A 24,892-nucleotide genomic window follows, 5' to 3' on the forward strand; every position below is an offset into this window, starting at 1 on the left:
CTACCTAAAAACATTCTAGTGCTGCATCTCCAGAGTGTGCTTTGTCTTTTTAATGGGGAAAAAATGTTTGATAATATGTACATTTGTACCTTTCTAAAATGTGAATCTCTCCTTAAAATAAGTAGTTTGAAAGTACCAAAACTTTATAGAGTTGATAATATAAAACTCTTACCTTTTTTTGTTGAATTTTTTTTTTTTTAAGATTTATTTTTATTTATTTATGATAGTCACAGAGAGAGAGAGGCAGAGACACAGGCAGAGGGAGAAGCAGGCTCCATGCACCGGGAGCCGGACGTGGGATTCGATCCCGGGTCTCCAGGATCGTGCCCTGGACCAAAGGCAGGCGCTAAACCGCTGCGCCACCCAGGGATCCCTTTTTGTTGAATTTTTAAATGGTCATAGTTTATGTAAGAATTTTTCATTGTTAAATTTGTTAATTGTTGAGTAAAAGGTGCAAGTTGCAAAATAGTATGTATTGTATAATGCCATGTAAAAAGAAAATAACTACCCACCCCTCCCCCCACCTATGTGTACATGTGTATGCATAGAAAAACATGAGGGCTTTACAGCAAACTTTTTTTTCCCCCCTAAGCCAAGGCCCAGTTTTATTAACACTCATTCTAGAGCACATGGTTTGGGGCTATTAGACACCTCTCTGGGGAAAGGAGGCTGTAGGCTGGCAGGCAGTGATAGGATATAGAGGAAAGGTACAACAAAGTTGGATGGGTCCCCCCTCTTCAAGTATCCCCCATAGACTCCCACATATCTCTGGGCAGGGGTTGGAGGTATGATCTCATTCAGGATTTGGACTTGGATACAGCAAGTCGGATGAGTCCAGCCAGGTCCACCACGCCTAGGGCTACATCTCCAACAATGGCCATGTCCACTAGTCCATCTTTCTTCCTGGCCTTGTCAATGAGCCATTCCAGTTCCTGGGCCTGGTTGTTCTGAGGCTCTGTCTGCAGCAGCCCCCGCACATGCTTTAGTGCCTTCTCATATTCTTTGAGCCAGTAATTCCCCATAGCCAGGTAGAAGACATAAGCCCACTGCTCTTCTTTACTCCCTTTGGGGAGCAGCTACTCTAGCAGTGCAATGCCTTTGCGGATGTCATCGCTGTACTTGCTTCGCATCAGGCACCAGCCATACTCAAACCGTGTGCTCTTTGACACGAAACCTGCTACCTTCCCAGATTTGAAATTTCTTTAACAAACTTCAGCAGGTCATCCACAGACACCAACTTGTTCAGTATGGCCTCCATGGCCGCTGCCACTGCAGTCCTCACACCTAGGTTGCTACTGTGCCACCAGTCTCCATGGTCTACTGGCAGAGAGAGCCACTTTCTTCTACAGCAAACTTTTAATGGTGCTGACTTCCAGCAAGTTGTTTTGCTCTTTTTTTTTTTTTTTTAAACCACTTTGGTGATGTTTTTTTTTTTAACTATAGACCAAATAATTTTTTAAAACCAATAAAATGAAGGTAGTTAAGTGATTATAAATCCCTGCCTTCTAAAAAAAAAAAATTTAAAAAAACCCCTGCCTTCTCAGAAATATATAAAATCAATTATTTGTTTTATATAGTTTTGTTTTTTTGTAATGTTTTTCCTCCTTTAAGAGTAAAGTATTTCCTGCTTCAAGAGAGCAGACTGTCGTTTGCCAGGGAATGGGACCATGCTCCATTTCCCCTCTTCCTTTCAATTTATAAAGTACTTCTAATGGCATAGGAGGATTAATGTCGAGTTTTTAGTTTATTATGTTTTCTTTGGCACCCTTGATCTTAAAAAGAAATTCTCCTAAAATTCATCTAGAAATTTTATTGGTAAAGCATTTCTAGAAGTGAGAGTTATGTCTGATTATTTTCAGTTCTTTTCTTTAGGCAGTGAATAATGATTAAATATTTAATTTAAACCAAATTTCCTTAATAGATCTTATGTTTGAATCAGTCCTTTGTGCCCAGAAAGCTAAAGCAGCACTCAATGGAGCAGATATATATGCTGGATGTTGCACACTAAAAATTGAATATGCAAGGGTAAATATTTTTTTCAACACTTTGCCAAAGAAATATTTATGCTTTGGATATACAATTTGAGCTTACTTTTTTTTTAATCTTAACAGCCAACTCGTCTAAATGTTATTAGGAATGACAATGACAGTTGGGACTACACTAAACCATATTTGGGAAGACGAGGTAAGTATTTTATGCATTTTAGAATGTCTTACATCTGCTGACAAATTTTTACGTGCAGTTAGCTTCCTTTTTCCTGAGGTGAGCTAGTTCATTCAAATGAAAACCTTGTTTGGTGAATGCTTGTGTTGCTAAAGGCCTTGTAATGCTGGAAAATAACCTTGAAATTAGTGCCCCCTACTGGTATGTACTGAGTTATTTATATTTAGTTCAACAAGGAGCCCACACATACAGGCACGCCCGCAGTTCAAGGACTTGCATTTCTCCAAGCAGCTCTCTCTCTTTGGAGGAGAGGAAACTGATTCAGAATATTCCTTACAAACTGCAAACTTGCACACTGCTTCTCTATGGAAAGGACTTTTCCCCCAAGCTGGACGAGGCATTAAGAAGGATAGAGGACTCCAGCAGGCTGACTCTACACTTCATCATGCACAACATCGGCATCAGCAAAAAGCCCTCTGAAAAACTCAGACTTGCAATTCACCTTGACTGCATACTGCATGCACCATCACCCCAAGTTTTTAAAGGAGGACACTTAACAGTACTTCAGACTTGCATGGGATGAACACCATGATAGACTGTGCCCATTTATTCAAGTTGTATATGTATATTGGTCTGATTTCCCTTAAGGCTTCAGTTGTAGAATTTAAGACTTTTCACAAAGTACTAGACTTTATTTACGATGTTGTAAATCTTAATGCCCATTAATGTAACTGTTTGCAGCTTAGATTCAAATTGTTAATTGGCAATAACCAGGACCAATTTATCTATAGGTCTTGAGAACTGCTAATGCTCAACCAATCCACACAGATATTAAAGATAAAAGGATTAGAAAGGTGCACACTTGCTGCACTTAAGTTTACTCTTTTGGGTTTTTTTTTTCCTTAATTGTGGACATCGAACAGATTAACATGATGAAAAGATGCATTATATGTAAAAGATGGTTTCTGTGTGGTTTGATTTTTTTTTTTTGTAAAGTGGCTGTTTATAAGTTGTCACTTTTTGTAACAATTTAAGGTTATCTATTACTCATGTTAACTTGTGTAACTAGAAATTTTGACATTTCAAATATAGGTGAAAGTAACATGTCTGTTCAAGGTACACTATATTTAAATCTGATAAATCTTAAAATAAGCATTTCATTTGAGATGCATTTTCACCTATAACTTATAAATGCTAGATCTCATGAGCATAGATTTGACTGATAAAATTGTTCAACTAATTGTGTGGCAATTTTGGAATATACAAATTAAAATGTGGATCTTGTAAAAACAAGGGGGCTGCAGTATTGGCTACACCTCAACTACAATATCAGTTTTTGAACCACATGTTGGAAAAACTTACCAATATGATCATATCTGTAAAAGTCCATAAAGTAGGAAAAATTTTTGTGGCATCCAAAATATCTTGGGCAGTAGGGACGCAATAGTGCATGTACTCTTGCAAAAAGAAAAAATAAAAAGACAATGCAATGATCTTGTGCATGCTCCAATATTTAGAACTTTGGATGATTGGCCCCTTTAATTCTCAATTGTTAGGAAATCATCTTGCCTTATGCATGGGGTTGCAAACAGGTTTGTATTGTGATGCAGCTTTGGCCAGACCCCACATTTTTCCCTACTCACAAATCTGCTTGGCATAAGCTTGGTACAGTTGAATACAGTATTGGAAAAAAAGCCTTAGTACTCAAACAACAGAACAAGTGGTTGATGAGAAATCTCTCACTTCTGTCAATTTACAGTCTGTTATTGAATACTTTTTTTTTTTTTTTTAACTCATTTGAGATAGTGAGTTTTGGTCACATTTCTCTTAATGTCTCTTAAAACATTTGTGGATATACTTCTTACTTAGTAGTGTTTACATCTGTTCTGTTAGGAGGTCTAAAGTTTATGCAGAGCCAGCCTTGGTTAGTTTTTCCTATAACAGTTATAATCAGAAAAGTTTAGAAATGTGTGAGGTAGATATTTAAAGAGTGAAATATAAAGAAGTAAAGTAGAATTTTAGTTGGTTTTCAAAGGAAAATAATTCTTGCTTTGTAATTCCTGACAGATACTTGTCTGGCAAGACTGTAGCAGTTTATATTCTTGTTTTTGTAGTGACTTCATCATCCAATCAAGTTGATAACTGAATTGTAACTTTTTCTACCAAAAAGAACTCTGTAATAAATATTACCTCATTTTTAAAAGTCCTTTTCAGCCCAAATTACATTTTAGTGCAAAAAGTTCTTAGCCTGGACTCCAGAAAATCGTTCCAGAAATGTTAAGCAAAACTTGTGTATGTGTGCACTTTTTTGGGGGTGAAGGTAATACAGCTTCCATCAGATTTTAGATGTATTCATGGAAAGTTATAAGCCACTATTTATAGACTGATATAATCAGTATTTGACTCTTCTGCACACTTCTGTTTTATGTGACCTTATATTAGGTAGTGAATACTTCAAATGAAGAGAATTATTAATAATGAGAATGTTTGGTTGAAAGATACCTTGGGAGACCATCTACTCTTAACTCCTTCATTTTATGAATGAAGATTGTGAGTTTCTGTGATTTTTTTTTTAAAGATTTAATTTATTTATTCATGAGAGACACAGAGAAGAGAGAGGCAGAGACACAGGCAGAGGGAGAAGCAGGCTCCATGCAGGAAGCCCAATGTGGGACTCGATCCCGGGACTCTAGGATCATGCCCTGGGCCGAAAGCAGGCGCTAAACCATTGAGCTACCAAGGCGTCCCGAGTTTCTGTGATTATACAGTGAATTAGTGGTTAAATTGGAATCTTCTGATTCCTAATCTAGTGCTCTTTCCTTTATAGCACACTGTTAACTTGTTTCAATAAAACTGAGCCGTGAAGACATAGTGGTTTTGGTTTAAGATTCCTTAGATCAGATAAGGAATTTCATGTAGTGTTTGGTGGCATACTTAAATAGAGGAATACTAACAGAAAGGATTAGCTGACTGGGTTAATTCAAGAGGAGTGGGACTTAAATGGTGATGGTGGAATCCATGTAATGGAAAGAAGGAACTATGAATGGCGGGAGAAGAAATGACTTTGGGGAAATGGAGGGAGGATCTTAATAACTTGGAGCATATGAAAGGGTTTTTGGAGAAAGACTAAGTCTGTGAGGCCCCAAGTGGGATAGAATATGGGTAGAGGACCAATTTCTATACAATATAAAAATTAATTATCTTCTAATTTTGGACCAACTGAAAATGTAAGGGAAAGTAATGAGTACCTTTTTATGGGTTTTGGGGAAGCAGAGGGCTAGATGGTTTTTTTGATTGATAGGGATGGTATAAAGAGAATTTATATACTGAATAAAAGTTGAATTAAATGACCTCTTAGGTCCCTTTTAATGCTATGATAACTTGAAATAGGTACTTAAAATGACAACTTTTCTAGGCTGAAGTGAAAATTATTTCTCATCTCCCATAAACCTCATTTGTTTAGGTGACTAAGGATTTATAGAAAGCCTCTTTATGAATTTTCAAAGATTTAGAATGACCAGACTCAAAGATACATTTTTTAAAATTTTTATTTGGTACTATAATATGATCAGCAAACTTTCTAAAAATATTGTACAATAATTTCTAAAATTTACCAACATAGGAAGTGTTGTTTTAGAAACTTACAAGTAATTTTTTTTTGATGTCTCAAATTAAATTTAGGAAAATTGGCATGCCTTTCCTAAAAACTTAGCTAGAATTAAAATTGTGTTTTAGGAGTATTGTAGTACTCTCATCCAATAATGTAGCCCCCTTGGTTAGCTTTATCTTGGCATATTTAAACTTTGGGGAGTGCTCATAGTCCTGCCTGGTGTTAAGGTCTATACACAATGACCAATCCATGATATAATATGGGCCAGTGATGTGCAAATTTCCAGCTCTCAAGTCAGTAGGTGTTTGTAAATATGTGTATATACATATAAAATACTCTGTGTTTACTGATTGTGAAACCATGTAATACAGGTTGTTGTTGGCTTATGCTGAACTTCTTGAAAGAAGCCCACTTTGAAAATGTGTTGCTGTTGAAGCTAATAGTATGATTCAGGTACTGTCTTTCAAAAGTACTGCACTTAAAGCTTGTTTTAAAGACATGTATTGGTAAAAACTTCTGTACAGTGTCAAACTCTAGCATTGTGTATGTTCACTTTCTGAAAAGTATCCATTCTTTCCTTAAATTTGAAAGTGTGATTGTATTTGGCATTTGCCAAAATTTTCAAGTTAAGTGGAATTTGTTAGATAGAATTACTTCCTTAAACTCTTGGTGTTTGTATTTAAATTGGATATGAATGGATGTTTAAAGTTAACCAGGAATCATATTTCTTTTATGAATTGTAATGGATGTTTTGAATGGGTGTTTCCCATGTGAGTACTCTGTTAAGTACTTGGGTCAAAATTGTTAAAACCATGTTTCTACTTTTGTGTCAGATAGAGGAAAGGGTCGCCAGAGACAAGCCATTTTGGGAGAACACCCTTCTTCGTTTAGACATGATGGCTATGGTAAGTTTGTCAAGGCAGAAGGAAGGTAGTATAGATGAACTATTAGAATTTTTGCATTTCTGATGAAGAATGGCACATTTCTTGTCTCTATTTTTCCTGCTCACCTGACTTGGTTTATAGGGGATCAGTCCCTTATAATGTACTCCCAAGGAGTTGTCCAAAATCCTTTGTTTTCTTAGGATATTGATATATAATCCTTGAGATGAATGAGAGCTGTTGGTTGGGGATTGAAAGCTTTATTACCAGTTTGGTTTGGTTTGGTTTTGATTAGTAATAGGCTCTGGTCTGTTAGAGGACCAAAAAGAAATATTGCTGCTTAGTAAGTATATTTTCTTCCATTCTAGCAATTACGAACAATGAGGAACTTTGAGTAATAAAGGCAGAAAGAGGGGCATTTGTCAAAAAGAAACATGTTTCTGGTTAGAGCCTAATTCTTTAGTCCTGGAGTTGGTATTTTGGCTTTGGCTAAATTTGTTTGTATTTAATTCCTCTTTTAAAACTTCAGTTTTAATGTTTGCTATGTTGATAAGATGAGGTCATGAAACCTAAAATAATAGTCTTCCCAAGTAAAAAGTTAGGTATCAGACTATTATCCTTGTAGGGGTAGATGTTGAGAATTGTTATTGATAAGACTTTCAACTGGTTATAAGGTTTGTGTTTTTTAAATGCTTTTTAGTTTTTAGTAGTAGTTATTGACCCCACCTATTCTGTGGTTTTTTTTTTTTTTTTTTTTTTTTAAGCTTTTTTTTTTTTTTTTTTAATTTTATTTATTTATGATAGTCATACAGAGAGAAAGAGAGAGAGGCAGAGACACAGGCAGAGGGAGAAGCAGGCTCCATGCGCCGGGAGCCTGATGTGGGATTCGATCCCGGGTCTCCAGGATCGCGCCCTGGGCCAAAGGCAGGCGCCAAACCGCTGCGCCACCCAGGGATCCCCTATTCTGTGGTTTAAAGCTGAAGTACAATGCTCTTAGAAGTGATAGAAAATAGAAATTGCTATACTGTACTCTCGGGATTTATTTTTGAAAAGCACCCGGTGTTGGCTCTGAAATGTTTTCAAATTGCATTCCTTAGTGTCTTTTGTTGAACTCTGAATTTATTAACTTGTGTGTGTGTGTGTATGTGTGTGTATGTTCAAGTTATATGGTAGTCTATATGGCAGAAGTGATTGAAACAATCTCTTTGTTGTCAAAACAGTGAATGTGATATGGAATGAGAATCTTATTACAGCTGTTTTAGTGTGTTCCTTGATCATTTTTCTTAGCTGTTTCTTTAACAGCATAAATATTAAGTTGGTCATTAGGAGCCCTTATTAGGAGCCCACTGTGCTTTCCATAATGGAGGGTAACAAAGAAAGCCCACTGTGCTTTCCATAATGGAGGGTAACTTCTAATCATAAGTTGTTTTTTTAAGATTTTTATTTATTTATTCAGAGAGAGAGAGAGAGAGGGAGGCAGAGACACAGGCAGAGGGAGAACCAGGCTCCACACAGGGAGCCCGACGTGGGACTTTATCCCGGGTCTCCAGGATCACACCCCAGTCTGCAGGCGGCGCCAAACCGCCGCACCACCAGGGCTTCCCTAATCATAAGTTTGTAGTGTAGTTGTGGAGTATATGTGTTATGGCAGTCAGGAAAGGGCTAAAAATAGTTTAAATATTTTGCCAAAGGAATCTAGAAAAATCTGTGAAAAAAATAAATGAAGGACAAAGAACCCTGCTGTGGTAGTGTTGACACAGACTATTTTCTCAGTATGGGTTTTCAGGTTTGCCTTTCTTTTTTATAAACTATATCTCACTGAAAAATTGTATAAATAAAAATGTTATATGTCCTAGAAGAACTTGATATTTTTAAAAAGCCAAAGTGAAATTCTTTGTCAGTTTCATACCTTAATTGATTTTGCGTGTGTGTATGTGTGTGTGTATAAATTTTAAAATGTAAACTTAAAGAGAGGTGCAAAATTCTTTGCATTGGCAGATAAATAGGGTCCTACTGAGGAGGAATGGTTGTGGTGGGGTTATGTAGGGGTATACATTCTGAGCTATGTCCATTGAAACAGTTAACTCTGATGATAACTTGTTCTGCTTTCCTCGAGAAGTAAGCAGAATAGAGTATTGGAAGAGAGAGAGAGAGAGAGATGACTAAAAAGAGGTGGAGAAGTAAGGTGAGGAAATTGGGGAAAAGCAAAGATGGGAGTAGGTGCTAGTGATATGTTGAGCCTTTTTAAAAACTGCAAATCATAGCTGTATCCCTTCACATCTGCAGTTCAGCAAAACAGGTATTTTTGCACTCTGGTGTCATATGATACCATGGGTGGCTTTTCCTTTCTGATGGTATATGAGAATGAGGGAATAGAAAGGTTTAATTGTTTAATTATATTAAATTTATACATCAGTTTGTTATAGTATTAAAGATCTGTGCTTTCAGAATTCTTTAAATCTTTTACTCTGGGAAGCCCTGTCGTAGGAGGTGAACTAGTAGACGCCCTCATACTTGAAAAATACTATTTTTGCCACTTTTACACAGATTTATTTTCTGTAAGCCTCAGAAAAAATTGTATATTAATTGCTAGCATCTTTGGATATGGCCCCTGAACCAAAGGTTTCAAAGTATAAGGGTGAAAAATGCCTTCAAAATTATAATAATGCCATTTATGTAGCATTTTTCCACATAAAGTTAATTTTTTTAATACCCGAAGTATTAGCTTTTGAGCATCAAAACATGAGAGACACAGGGAGAGAGAGAGAGAAGCAGAGACCACAGGCAGAGGGAGAAGCAGGCTCCATGCAGGGAGCTTGATGCGGGACTTGTTCCCGGGTCTCCAGGATCAGGCCCTGGGCTGAAGGCAGCGCTAAACTGCTGAGCCACCCAGGCTGTCCAAGCATCAAAACATTTTGTGTGAACTTTTTGTTTTATGTATAGAAAGCTTTTAAAAGATTTCTATTTTTTCTTCTTAAAATATAGGCAACAATTTAAATAGTGTAGACACATAATTTAATCCTGAAAGCTGAGGTCATGATTACAAATATCAGTTATATTCTCTTGCACTGAATATAGTTGTTACCTATGGCAGTGGATCTCAACATTTTTGGACTTTAAATAGAGTGGAAGTTTCCACTGCTCGTCTGCCACACATCTTTCTACTTTTTATGACAAAATGTAGCGATAATAGTGAAGTGTCATTACTGTACAAGCAAATGGTGGTAGTGGAGGGATGATGTGGTATGGATATGTACTTTTGCAGTAGGGATAAGAATGAGTGATATTTGACCTTAGCTTATGTATCAAGTTTAAATTAGAGGCCAAAATATGTATAGTCACTAACAAGTAACTCACCATGAGCTATAGTGTTTGTTTTGATAAACTACTAATTATCAGTGAGAAGGGCAGTTGAAAACCATTCCAATTTAAGGCAACACTGGTGATGATGCATTGATGAAGTGTTTCTCCCTCCATGAAATTGTAGGAATTCACACTGTGTGCATGCTCATTGGTAGTATTGCTGTGTTGTTAGGAATGGCAGCTATATTTAGAATACTAAATACTAAATTGGAGTCTGCAGAAACTCTAATATGAATACCAAAATGTGGTTTTAGTAACTTACCTGATAGATGACAAGTGTCCCTTAGTCTTACATAAAAATGAGAGCCAGTAGCATTACATACTCTTTATTTCTTGAGAAATGAGGAAAAGACTTGGGCTTTTGGATTGGTATCTTGCACATCAGGAGGAGCTTTGCATGTACAAGAGTATGCTTCTGTAATCACTAACTCAGGAACACCTAACATGTATAGGTTTATAATTCTGAGTTATATCTCCATTTTAGTTACTGCTGCTTTTTTTTTTTAAATTGAGGTATAGCTGACATACAATGTTATATTAGTTTCAGCTAGACAACATAGCAATTGGATAAGTCTATACATACATTGTGCAGTGCTCACCATGTAAGTGTAGTACCATATCATGTTATTACAGTGTTATGGGCCATATTCCCTATGCTGTACTTTTCATCCAGAGACTCTTTTTTTTTTTTTTTTTGTAGCTGGGAGTTGGTACTTCTTAATCCCCTTCATCTCTTTCACCCCCTCCCTTTCCCCTCCACAACCACCACTTTATCAGTCTTCTTAGTTGCTTCTCAGTTCTTATGACTCTCATCTTGCTATTGTGAATGTGCCCTGTGCCTGCTTTTAGTATCAGTTCTCCAGACTCCCCCATTCCTGTCTGTTCCATTCACTTTAGCTTTATTTTCTTGTTTTACGGATGGGAAAACCAGATAAATCAAAGTTGTTTAAAACTACTCTAAAATTAGCAAGTTGATTCTTCATAAGGATTCTCAATAAGAGATGTAGATTTGTGTGTGTGTTGTGACAACAGTTTCAGATACTCGGGCATTATTTTCTTCTGGGTTCTTGATGTTTCAGATAATGCAGATGCTGAATAAATGACACCTTTCAGTAGGTGTGATATTAACAAAATTAGAGGTTTTGTTTCCTAGATTAGAATTAGGGGAATAAAGTACTAACCAGAAAGCACATTACAGTAAAATCTATTCAAGGGGATAGCCTTTCAGTGGATTAAAGAGATGTTCTTTTTGTTATGTCTGTATATAGATAGTTTCCAAGATTTCACTGTATATATTATCTCCAAAAGATATTGACAGAATGGTTTTTAAACAAATTTGAGATAATTATAATTTATACACAGTGGCCCAAAGTTTTACATTGATACCCCTCCATCATCCCTGCTATCTTTGGCCCGATCTTATATACACTTTTTTGTTAACAGTATTTTTTAAAATATAAACTTAAAAGCCTGACATATATGCAGGTCAATGCATCTTGGATCTGGTACAAAGAAGTACAGATTTTATTAATCTCCACAGGTTATAGTTGAAAACACATTTGAGTTTTCCTTGGACATACATCAAACTAGCTAATATTAAGAGTTTACTTTTAGTGTGAAGTGTGTCTGCTAAAGTTGTGTTTTGTTTATCATTTTTATAGGATCCCATGGTCCATTATTGCCTTTACCGAGTCGTTACAGAATGGGCTCTCGAGACACACCTGAACTTGTTGCATATCCATTACCACAGGCTTCTTCCTCTTACATGCATGGAGGAAATCCCTCTGGTTCAGTTGTAATGGTTAGTGGATTGCATCAGCTAAAAATGAATTGTTCAAGAGTGTTCAACCTTTTCTGCTTATATGGAAATATTGAAAAGGTAAGTTTTGTTTTATACTAATTTCTTTTGCTAGGATATCTAGTAGGGAAGTGTGAAAAGTCAGCAAATATGTGTGTCTTCTTATATTAGGAACATACAAGTTCTTCTAGTAATAACCCACATAAGCTAAAAATTCATTAGGTACAAGCTTCAGAAATTGGGTTTCGTTGGTAAGTCATCAGTATAGGTTGTTGCTACTAAAAATACTTTAAAAATAGCTAATATAAATAGAAATCCAAAGCAGTAGTTTAATCAATTACTACCCTGTTTTGATTGTAATGATACAAAGAGTGTCTAGCATTTAACCTGTTAACTGTAGAATTAGAAAGAGCAGTTACTTTTATGGAGCTTGGCCGTAAATCATGAGTTTTAGGAGACTTCTAGATTTAATACTTGCCTCCTAAGTGCTAGGGCTCTAGTATCTTCTAAGGAACAATGTGCTTTTAGGTCTATCAGTATCTGAAACAGTGACCCACTTTGAAAGAATGTGTCCAAAACTGTATCTGGAGGCTTGCCTTTTAAGATTTTATGTATTTATTCATGAGACACAGAGAGAGAGAGAGGCAGAGACACAGGAGGAAGAAGCAGGCTCTATGCAGGGAGCCCAATGCGGGACTTGATCCCGGAGCTCCAGGATCACGCCCTGAGCCGAAGGCAGATGCTCAACCACTGAGCCACCCAGGTGTCCCACTAAACTATTTTTTAAAGAATCATGGAAAATTTAACTTGGGAAATGATTGGTTGTTTTAAGTTACCAGTTATTTGATACACTTGTTAATTTGAATTTCAGTACTGAGATAATGTTATTTTTCTTTATTTTTTTTATTTTTATTTTTTTAAAGATTTTATTTATTTATTCATAGACACTGAGAGAGAGAGAGGTAGAGACACAGGGAGAGGGAGAAGCAGGCTCCATGCAGGGAGCCCGATGTGGGACTTGATCCCGGGTCTCCAGGATCACACCCCAGGCTGCAGGCGGAGCCAAACCGCTGCACCACCAGGGCTGCCCGTTATTTTTATTTATTGTTATTTTTCTTTATTCTTTTCACAATAAAAAAGGTACAAGCATGAGTCATAAATGTGTGTGCGTGAGGGAGCCTGGGTTGAAAAGTTGGTACTCTTAGTTCTTACTTCGTTAATTCTAAAGGCTTCTTGATCTGAGAAAGCAACTCAGAAAATCTCTGAAACAAGAATTTCCTCAACATAACCATTTGACCGCATTTAGAAAAGAAAAGAAAGAAAATCCCACATTTGGTCTAGGGATAACATATGGGATATTTCTGCTTATATAACTTGCCAGGAATACATGGGACAGATTTAGCAACATTGAGAGAAGTAGTTCAGATTTTTTCACACAGACATTTCTCTTAGACACCTAGGTGTTAGTTAAGGTGTAGGAACTGCATGTTTGATAACTAAATGGGCTTTAATGTGTATTTTAACCTTATCACATAATGTTACTTTTCTGTTTGTGCTTTTCACATTTATAGGCAATCAGAATCAGGCAGTTTAATTAACATCTTTGGTATATTTTTGTCTTTTCTGTTATGAACTAATTATCTCATGATTTAGAAACCTAAATCGCTTGGTCTGATAAACTTAAGTTTTCTGTGTGCTACTTGAGCAATTCCGGTCTCACATCTCAAAAATGTTTAAACAGGGACACCTGAGTGGCTCAGTGGTTAAGTGTCTGCCTTTGGCTCAGGTCGTGATCCCAGGATCCTGGGATTGAGTCCTGCATCAGGCTCCCTGCAGGAGCCTGCTTCTCCCTCTGCCTATGTCTCTGGCTTTCTCTGTGTGTCTATCATGAATAAATAAATTAAAAAAAAATTTTTTTTAACATTTTAAATGATTATGATATATAAAACTTAAGCTATGGTAATCTTTTAAAAGATTTATATATAGTTAATTATGCCTCACCTTTTTTTTTTTTCTTTGAAATTTACAAGGATAAGAGTTACATGTTTAGCATTAGATATTTAGTCATTGCTAGATTTGCAGGTTGATTAAATCAAGGTATAGAAGTTTTGCCCACACGAAGGTAATTGATTTCAAGTTGAAAAGTTCTGCTACAACTGAGTTTTGTTGAAGTATAGGTATAGTATAAAAATGCTAGGCGGGATCCCTGGGTGGCGCAGTGGTTTGGCGCTTGCCTTTGGCCCAGGGCGCGATCCTGGAGACCCGGGATCGAATCCCACATCAGGCTCCCGATGCACGGAGCCTGCTTCTCCCTCTGCCTATGTCTCTGCCTCTCTCTCTCTCTCTCTGTGACTATCATAAATAAATAAAAAATTAAAAAAAAATAAAAATAAAAATGCTAGGATAGCCCATTAAAATTGGTAGTTGCAAGGATGGATATAAATACTATGTTGTATTTGTTGTATAAATGCATTTGTAGTAGTCTTTTACGGTTAACAAATAAGTATGTTCAAGGTATCATGAATGTTAGTGGTACAGAATAGCTATTTAAGGACTTTGTAAAGGGTGGGTAATATGCTGAATGACTATCCTACTTTAACCGATTTAACCCTTATTACTACAGTGTTACCTACTAAAACCAGAATAATATAAGAGGATAGGTATGAGCTTTTGCCCAAGATGCAATGGAAACTTGTGAAGTGTGCCTGGTTTTTAAACTGCCCCTACGTTGTACAAGCCTTCCTGCTGTCAATGCTATCTCAAGGCTGTCTTGCAGTATTTCTTATAGCATCTTGTTAATTGCTTTAACAGCATTCTGAATAGTTTTAAGTTTTTTATCCTACCTACCAGAATATAAGTTTCAAGAAGACCAGGTCTATTATGTTCACCATTAATCCCCAGTATCTAGCTCAGTGTTTATTAAAACATTTTAGGCACCTAATATTTATTGAATGAATAAATATTGATGAACCCTATCAGATGTTATCATTGTCTCTGTTTTATAGGGAAGTCTGTAGCTTGGAGAAGAAAATTACCCTAAGTCATGCAATACATAGCAGAGACAGAGTAAGCCTGTGCTCTTCTTCATTGTGCTACACAGTAGAATTACAGTCTTCCTTTTACCTTTTATCTTTGTTGAGTTTTGGTCAGAGTTAAGAGTGTCTTTTTTTTATTTATTCATGAGAGACACACAGAGAGAGAGGCAGAGGCACAGGCAGAGGGAAAAGCAGGCTCCATGCAGGGAGCCCGATGTGGGACTCAATCCTGGGCTGCAGGCGGCACTAAACCGCTAAGCCACCCGGGCTGCCCTCAGAGTGTCTTAATAGCACAGCAGAATAAAGTCAAGATTCTAGATGATCTTCTGTATTTGACCTCAACCACTTAAATCATACTCTCAGAAATTCTGTTATTGTAAAAGGGAAACAGTCACCTTTTTGGGATTTTGTATTTGCAGGTAAAATTTATGAAGACCATTCCTGGTACAGCACTGGTAGAAATGGGTGATGAGTATGCTGTAGAAAGAGCTGTCACACACCTTAACAATGTCAAATTATTTGGGAAAAGACTTAATGTTTGGTAATTATCTTAAGTGGTAAATTTTAAATGTATTAAAAAATCTTCATCGTTTTTATTAGATATTTCAGTTTTAGAATATTTTAATGTAATTGAGAGCACATTTGAAACTAGCACCTATAATGTTACCATTTTTGACATAGCATGTTAAGGTCATATAATTCAGGTTTTGCTCACCTATACTTAGTTTTTAGTGTTATGATTGTAAAACAGCATGTTAAAACGGGCAAGTTTTATGTAAAGTTTCCTAATGTGAGAATATACCTAAACTTATAAGAGTCGTGGATTATAACTTAAATGTAAATATTCAAATAAGCGTTTAAATATTAAATATTTGAATCATATTTAAATAGCTATGTGTATTGTTAAAATTGGTGCAGGCATAGATACTAACATTTTGAGACTGCCTACTTGCTGCTTTTTATCTAACATGTTTTTTTACCTTTTTCCTTTCCAATCTTTAGTGTGTCTAAACAACATTCAGTTGTTCCAAGTCAAATATTTGAGCTGGAGGATGGTACAAGTAGCTACAAAGATTTTGCAATGAGCAAAAATAATCGCTTTACAAGTGCTGGTCAGGCATCTAAGAATATAATCCAGCCACCCTCATGTGTGCTGCATTATTATAATGTTCCACTGTGTGTCACAGAGGAGACCTTCACAAAGGTAGGTGTTAAAATACAATTACGTAGAATGTTCCTATTATTTTAAAATTTATAACATTTTTACCTCATTTTAAAGTCTTGCACTATTCATCTGCTTTTGATATTATTGGTGTTCTGTTACTTATTTGGTACTTTATAGCTCACTGTTTGACCATTGTGCTTTTCTGGCCTCCATTCTGCATTATTAGTATTTTTAGTCTTTTGTTGGTTTGTGGCTCAGTTATTTTGAGAGTTGGAATGAAATACCTGACCTCTGCATTCAGAAAATTATTTTACTATGACCTTAAATCTTGTCCATAACAAAATTTTATATATCCCTGCCTTTTTACCAAACTGTAGGAAATGCTTCAGAAAATAATTGATTTTTCTGGAACTCTACTCTCTACCTTAGGTACTAAATAAATCCTGACAACTCTGAGCATACATGTTACATAAAATTTGTAGTTTTATTGTATTAGCACTAAATTACTTACATAGTTTATAAGAAATATCACTTTTTAAAATTGATTTTCTCATAGAACTTACCAGTCTAAAAACATGTTTGACTTAATTCATTCATGCCGGACTTAAACGGTACCACAAAGTTTACTTTTTTTTCTTTTTTCTAGATAGAGAGAACATGCAAGAGCATGCACACATGTGCACACTCAGGAAGGGGGGAGGGGCAGAGGGAGAGTAAGAATCCTAAGCAGGCTCTACACCCAGCATAGAGCCTGATGTGGGGCTTCATCTCATGACTCTGAGATCAGGAGGTCAGCTGAAATCAAGAGTCAGACACTTAACTGTCTGAGCCACCCATGTGCCCCCATAAGGTTTACATTCTAAAAAAAAAAGAAAAAAAGGCAGGAATATTATTTTGGCCATATTTTTAATGGGGTTTTACATTTCTTTGACAGTTATGTAATGACCATGAAGTTCTTACATTTATCAAATATAAAGTGTTTGACGCAAAACGTAAGTGCACATTCCCTCTTTTTAAGTTTTCTGGTTAAACTGATGACAAGCAAATAACTGGATTTTTGTTTGTTTTGTTTTAGCTTCTGCCAAAACGCTTTCCGGGCTGTTAGAATGGGAATGCAAAACTGATGCAGTAGAAGCCCTTACAGCACTTAATCACTACCAGATAAGAGTTCCAAGTAAGAAAGATGTGTCATAATTATTCAATAGGAGTTACTTTAGAAACATCAACAATTTTAAAATAACACTTTTTTTTTAATATAGAGAAGTATGAAGAAAAAAGGCATATAAGTCCTGCAACTCATAACAATCCTTTTATTAGTTACCTGTTGCTGTGTAACATTACCATACCAAGCAGCTTAAAACAGCAAACTGAGGGTCAGTAACATGTACAGTGTAGCTTGGTATTTCTAACTTAGGGTCTCTTGAATTTCAGTCAAGCTGTTGTCTGGGTCTACAGTCATTTCAAGTCATGATTGGGAAGTGGGTAATCCATTTCCAAACTCATTTATGTGCTTATTTGCAAGTCCAGTTAAGCTACATTGGCCATTTCATTGTAGCTGGTTTACTTCGAGTGAGTGATCTGCGAGAGATGAGAGAAATGACTAAAACAGAGGCCTCAGTATCTTTTATAACCTAACGTTGGAAGTGACATACTATCACTTATGCTGTATCCTTGTGGTCCCACAGATCAACCACAGTACAGTGTGGGGAAGGGACCATACAGAGCTGTGAATACCAGGAGGGTAGAGACCATTGGGGCCGTCTTGGATACTGGCTCCCACAGTCCCTGTTGATCTTTTTAGAAGAAAGCAATATATATATGGTTAAAAAATGACACACAGTGGTACAAAATGAAAGTTAAAAAGCTTTCAGTAGCTTCTAACTTGTTTGTCTCCTTTTATTCCTCCTCCTCAGTGTATGTATATCTATGTTTTTAAAAGTTATACAAAATGGTTTTTCTATACATACTCTTCTATGCCTTGCTGTTTTCACTTAATATGTCTTGGAGCTATTTCTGTATCAGCATATGCAAGGCTACTACTGTTTTTTCCCCCAAAGCACAGACAGAGTAGCTATTCATAGTAGAGATACACCACAGTTTATTTGATTTACCCATTTCCCTACTAGTGAATACTGTTTTTTTTCAGTTGTTTTTTCTGTTACTATAATAACATCCCTATCATTGCACTTTTTCTATTTTGTAGGGCAATTTCTTAATGGTGGAGAACATAAAGGTTTATATTCTAATAAATGTTACTAGATTGCCCTTTAGAAAGGTTGTACAGTTTACATCTCTACCTGTGGTATATGAAAATGCCAATTGCCCAACATTCTTACCAACACTGAGTCTTGTCAGACTTTCAATTTTTAGCCAGTATGATAGATGAAAAATGGAATTCCATTGTTTTAATTTGTATTAAGTGAAATTGTCACTGTTTATTCTCTCCAGAATGGTAAAGGCTTCTTTTTCTATCATACAAAATACACTCAAGTATTTAACTTTTGAAGCTTTGTGCTGTGTACTTTACTTTGATCCTGGATTTAAGGAGTGTTAAACCCTTATTTTTCTAATAGTGGAAGAAAAAAGTATTAATTTTATTAGGTGTAATGTGGAAAAAAAGGAAAAATACACACTGAAGGATTAATGGGTGTAATAATATATCTAGGATTTACTTTAAAATATTCCAGCTCCCAAAATGTGTGTGGAGAATAGGTAGATGAAATAAGACTGCCAAATGTTGACAGTTATTAAAACTAGGTGATAAATGGGGATTTATCATATCAATTTATATATTTTTTATGTTTGAAAATTTTAATTAAAGAATAAGAGTACCTCCTTTCATTTAACTTTTAGTCAACAAAAATAAATTTTAAGTAGTGAATCGAGTTTAATCTTTGATAGAAGGCTTTTAAAGGTTTTAAAATTATATACATATTTGAGACATACTCAAGATGTATTTTAAACTACTTGGGGCAGCCCGAGTGGCTCAGCAGTTTAGTGCCGCCTTCAGCCCAGGGCATGATCCTGGAGTCCCAGGATCAAGTCTCACGTCAGGCTCCCTGCATGGAGCCTGCTTCTCCCTCTGCCTGTGTCTCTGCCTCTCTCTCTCTCTGTCTCTCTCTGTCTCTCATAAATAAATAAAATCTTTTAAAAAAAAATTGAAAACATTTGTTTAAATAAATAAGTAAATAAACTACTTGGAGGCAGGAATAATTATCTTTTTATCCTCTCCAGTGTCATGCAAATACCTGTTAATTTATATGCTTTTTCCTTTATAGGAATTTTAAAAAATTTAATCCATTAAGATACTGGAATTATTTCTTTGCATAATTAATTGAGGAGTTCTCTTTGGTCTGAAAAGAAAGAAAAATGTGTAAAATGGAAAAAATTTTGTGGATTATACTCTTTTTTGAGTAATTCTAGAATTTTTATTTTTTTAAAGAATTTTATTTATTTATTCATTAGAGACATACAGAGAGAGAGAAGCAGAGACACAGGCAGAGGGGGAAGCAGGCTCTACACAGGGAGTCCGATGTGGGACTCGATCCTGGGACTCCGGGATCATGCCCTGGGCTAAAGGCAGGCACCAAACCACTGAGCCACCGAGGGAACCCTTAATTCTAGAATTTAATACTAGATCCTGGAACTTTTTCAGCTTATTAATATCTTCCCTTACATTCCATTCTTATCCCATTTCCCAGCCTCTATTTGAATTGGCTTTTTAAAAAGCTTTAAATTCAATTAGCCAACATACAGGAAGGACATCATTAGTTTCAGATGTAGAATTTAGTAATTCATGAGTTGCATACAACACCCAGTATTCATCACATCACATGCCCTCTTTAATGCCCATCTCATAATTATCTCATTCCCCCACCCACTTCCCCTCCAGCAACCCTCAGTTGGTTTCCTGGAGTTAAGGGTCTCATGGTTTGTTTCCTTTCAGTTTGAATTGGCTTTTATAGAGGAATTGCCATTCTAATATATTCTGCAAAATGAGCTTCACTAATGGACATAAGCTTAATACTGTTTATCTGTAATGATTAATTCACTAAGAGATGTTGAGTGCCTCTGTGTGTCAGATAGGGTTTAGAGCAGTAGCAAGAGTGTGTAGCTGTGGATAAAAGTTCCTGCCTACATGTAGCTTACCTGCTGGTGGAGATATACAAAAGTAATCTTCCCCTTACCTTACTTAGATAAAAATTTTCCTTCTTTATGTTTCTGCTTCTGATTCTATAAAAAGGTGAAATAATTTACTCTGCTAACTCAGAGTAATCTTGAAAGTTTGATGAAGTGAGCTGTTAACTTTTTTTTTATTTTTACAGATGGTTCCAATCCCTACACGTTGAAGCTTTGCTTTTCTACATCATCCCATTTATAAGAAGAGAAGAGCATGTTAGAATTTATGTTCACCTTTATTACAATTTTAAAGCTACACTTCATTAAGAAAAATCTAAGATGGTTGATCTAATGTTGCCTTGCTTACTTTGATTTAAGATCCTGTTCTGTAATAAACAGATATTTTGCCTTGAGTAAATTTGTTGTAAAGTTAAATATTGAATTGTTTTCATTTTAAAAATAGAATGTCATAATGTAGACTATCTACAGCTTTCTTGTAGATTACACAAATATATGATTTCTAATCTTATTATTTTTCTTCCACAGTGAAAATATATTTGCATTCTTAATGCTAATTATCTGCAAGTATTTTTCCATTGTGTATGAGATTAATGCAGGTGAAAGTATTGCATTTTAATATTATAGAGTTCCTATTATATGTTTAGATGTTTAAGTATGTTGCAGTTATTCATATTAAACATAACTTGTATTTATTAAGTATTTTAATCAAGTTTGAGAATAACATTGCACATAATGAATTTTAAGTACTAAAGATTTAGCTGATTTTATATTTCTGAAAGGCTAACAGACATGGATACACTTGTACAGTATGCACTCAAACTTATTTAAATTGGTGTATTTTTTTTTTTTTTAAGTCATTGTCCATTTGTATTGACATGCCTCTGTTTCTAGTTCCAGTTTGGAGATTTTATAAAGTTACAACAATGAGTTAATGTGTTCATCTTCATTTGTTGCATGTGACTTGATCTTGAAAACACACTTGGTATTTGGCATTGAGATTTTAATAGAAGTTATTAACAATTCTTAACCTGAGATCCATGGAGGGGCTTTAGGGAGTCTGTGAACCCCTTAAAATTGTATGTAGAATTTTGGGTACTTGCATTTTTATTTTTTACTCTTGAATCCATCAGTAATATATGTATTTTTCTATATGGTGCAAGGTGTAAGGATCTAATTTTATTTTTATTCCAAACAGATAGCTGTTTGTTTCAACACCATTTATTAAACATTCTCTTTCCCACTGGATCTGTTTTTTTCCTTTTTTTTGGAAAGTACTACATCTCAAGGAAGGTGTAAGGAAGGTGTAAACATGGTATTAAGAGACTGTAGCACACTTAGCAAATTCAGAGCTTTTTTATAATAAAAATGTCATGTAGCCATTTTATATTTTTATCTTTAATGAAAGGGAGAATATTTCATCTACCTAAAATAACTGAAGTTTATAGTTGGCAGTAGCAGTTTTGTGATCTTGAGAGTTTTAAACAAATTTGCAAGTAGAAGTTCCACGTAGATCTTTTGTAAAAGTTTTATTGTGAATTTTAACTTAAAAAAGACATTTTGCCTTAATCCTTCTAGAAATGAGGCAGGGATGCCTGGGTGGCTCAGTGGTTGAGCATCTGCCTTGGACTCAGGTCATGATCCCAGGGTCCTGAGATCGAGTTCTGCATGAGGGACCCCACAGGGAGCCTGCTTCTCCCTCTACCTATGAATCTGCCTCTCTCTGTCTTTCATGAATAAATAAAATCTTTTAAAAAATAAATGAAATAAATAAATAAATAAATAAATGAAATGAGGCAGGATTTTAAAAAGTTTTAGAATTATTGAACAGTAAGTTAAGATGGATACCAAACGCATTAACATTTATTTCCCTTTGAATTTTAACAGCTTTCAACCAATGTCCCTTTAGCCCTCTCAAGACCTAGAAAAATTTAAGTTCAGTCTTGAGGCGTTTTAGATTCTTATGGAACCCAGTCAGTTTTGCCAAGGGTAACTTTGTATATGAACTGTAAGTGTGTGGTACTCAGTGGTGTATATTCCTCATTCATTCATTGCCAATTTAATACCTAAGTTTACATAACTCTACAATAAACAAAGCTTTATCCCCCCTCTCCTATAAATACCTTTCTACATTTATTGCAAAATTAAAATGCTTTCATTTTAAAAGGTAACTTCTGAGTTTGTAGAATTGTTTCCTTCCCTTCCCCTCTTCTGAAAACTAATCGTGATGTCAGTGTTACAGATTATTTTATGTTGTACCTAAGGTTTTAGGAAAGAAACCCTTGGATGGTGACAGGGCTTATTTAATTTAGATTTGGTTTAAATGGTATTACTATTTTTTATTTATTTTTTTAAAGATTTACTCATTTTAGAAGAGTGCAGGGAGGGAGGTGGAGAGAGTCATAGGAAGACTCTGCACTGAGAGCTGATTTGGGGCTCGATCCCACGACCCTGAGATCAGACCTAAGCTGAAACCAAGTTAGTCACTCAACCAACTGCACCACCCAGGCACCTCTAAGTGGTATTGACTTTTAGGTATGAACTCTATCTTAATGCTCTTTCCCCAACAAAATGATCAGTAAATTCTTCAGGTGTAAAGTATGTTAAGTTGTACCTTGTTTATTCATAGATCACTGATGCGTCAGCCCTATTCTGTTGCTATCGGTAATATCTTTGACAGTTTACTTGCTTGGGCAGCACTGCTGTTGAATATCTGATATTATCTGATCCTAGAATGGAATTGGCTCTGACAACACTCTCTCTTTCCTTAGCCTTAACAACAACATTCTTTATGCTATCTTTCCACTTTTAGGAGAACATGAAGGAGCAGATTCTAGAGCTGTAAAGAAATAATATTAGCTGTCAGTTAATTTTTTTAAATAATGGAATCCTGTTCCGTATCTAAATTCCAGTAAATGTTTGATAATACATCTGTATGACTGAGTTAAGGAATATAAGCTGCCTATTAAAACCCCACTTTCCTACTGAGGGTACTACCCCAAATTTTAAAAAATTGCAATTGCAGCTGACCTGAGACTTACCAGCATCCTAGTGATTTGGTTATCCAGACTATACTTTCTGGGACTGAAATGAGAGAAGAGAATAAAAATGACCGAATAGGGTCAGCTAATGTTTCATTTTTAAAAAATCACTATCTGTAGGGTTAGGTTGCTAGGTAATTGCTTTTTAGTGGTTATTAGTGATACTGTATTCCCTCTCTAGCGCAAAGCAATTTTGACTAGAGCATTCTTCCATAATTAAGAATCAAGCACAAGGAGCTTTGCTTCCAAAAGTTTTTCAGGTGACAAGGGTCCTTGGAAGAAAGATAACTGCAGTAAGCCTTCCTGCCTCCATATGGTCCTTTGGCTCAAGAGACTTAGTCCATTTAAGGGACCATGTAAAGAGTAGCAAAAATTTGGGGGGCACCTAGGTGGCTCAGTCCATTCAGTGTCTGCCTTCTACTCAGGTTATGATCCTAGGGTTCCAGGATTGAGCCCCAAGTCCCACTCCCTGCTCAGTAGGGAGTCTGCTTCTTCTCCGTCTGCCTCTTTCACCCCTACTCATGCTTGCTTGCTCTCTCAGATAAATAAAATCTTTATTAAGAAAAGTAGCAAGGCTTTTTCATAATTCCACTTGTTTGCTCACAGAATTAAGTCATAAGCAGATTTAGAGGAAACAAAGTTAAGATTCATAGTTTCTGTCCCTCAGCATGTTTTATTCCTTCTAAATTATTTCTACTATGGTAGTTTCCAATGTCAACCGAAATATAAGTGAATGTGCAAACATGATTCTTGTTTAAAGCCGAGAAAGTTATTGGGAGTTTGAAATCTAGAGGATATTTAATTTGTAATATTGTTGCTTTTTCCTAAAACCTACCATTTCTACCAAATGGATTCAAGTGCTAATTAAAAACTGATATATTTTATTTAGTTCATTCAGCTTATCACCTTTCTGGCCATCTCAATTTTAACATGCTTTGAACTTGAACAAATACAAAAGACTTTGGTTATTAGTAGACATTTCTTGAATATAAAGCCTTTTATCTGAGGAAGCAATTGAAATTCTCTTGGTGTTTTGTTTTTAAGTTTTTATTTTAATCACCCAGTGCTCATCATCACAAGTGCACGTCTTAATCCCCATCACCTATTTAACCCAACCGCCATCCACCTCCCCTCTGGTAAACCATCAGTTTTTTTTTTGCCCCCTTTGCTTATTTTGTTTCTTAAATTCCACATATGAGTGATATGTGATATTTGTTATTTGTCTTTCTCTGACTTTTTTACTGAGCATTATACCCTAGCTCCATCCATGTCATTGCAAATGTCAAGCTTTCATTCTTTTTTATGGCTGAACAATATTCCATTATATGTAGGTGTACAAACTTTTTATTGGAGTTCGATTTGCCAACATATAGCATAACACCCAGTGCTCATCCCATCAAGTGCCTCCGTCAGTGCCCGTCACCCAATCACACCCCATCCCCTTGCCCACCTTCCCTCCCACTACCCCTTGTTCCTTTCCCAGAGTTAGGAGTCTCTCATGGTTTGTCACCTTCTCTGATATTTCCCAATCATTTTCTCTCCTTTCCCCTATAGTCCCTTTCACTATTTCTTGTATTCCCCGAATGAATGAAACCATATGATGTTTGTCCTTCTCCAATTGACTTCCTTCACTCAGCATAATACCCTCCAGTTCTACCCACGTTGAAGCAAATGGTATTCGTCGTTTCTAATGGCTGAG

General features: G+C 35.9%; 1 protein-coding gene and 1 pseudogene across 2 annotated transcripts in view; one reads left to right on the plus strand and one right to left on the minus strand.

Moving 5' to 3' along the window:
• HNRNPLL (heterogeneous nuclear ribonucleoprotein L like) overlaps positions 1–21,082 on the plus strand; it is a 39,916-nt gene extending 18,834 nt beyond the window's left edge. Inside the window, exons 5-13 of one of the 2 annotated variants that reach the window (XM_041754693.1) lie at positions 1,929–2,025; positions 2,112–2,184; positions 6,607–6,678; positions 11,679–11,896; positions 15,270–15,391; positions 15,853–16,054; positions 16,950–17,007; positions 17,091–17,189; positions 20,341–21,082. In XM_041754693.1, coding sequence (XP_041610627.1) covers positions 1,929–2,025; positions 2,112–2,184; positions 6,607–6,678; positions 11,679–11,896; positions 15,270–15,391; positions 15,853–16,054; positions 16,950–17,007; positions 17,091–17,189; positions 20,341–20,396 — 997 coding nt within the window. In that variant the 3' untranslated portion in view covers positions 20,397–21,082. The remainder of the gene's footprint in view (positions 1–1,928; positions 2,026–2,111; positions 2,185–6,606; positions 6,679–11,678; positions 11,897–15,269; positions 15,392–15,852; positions 16,055–16,949; positions 17,008–17,090; positions 17,190–20,340) is intronic. The other variant, XM_041754694.1, reaches the window with a different exon arrangement.
• Positions 362–1,728, minus strand: LOC121490739 (annotated as a pseudogene).
• Positions 21,083–24,892: the final 3,810 nt, after the last annotated feature.

The sequence above is a fragment of the Vulpes lagopus genome, chromosome 5, assembly GCF_018345385.1.
Source record: "Vulpes lagopus strain Blue_001 chromosome 5, ASM1834538v1, whole genome shotgun sequence".
Classification (NCBI taxonomy): Eukaryota; Metazoa; Chordata; class Mammalia; order Carnivora; family Canidae; genus Vulpes; species Vulpes lagopus.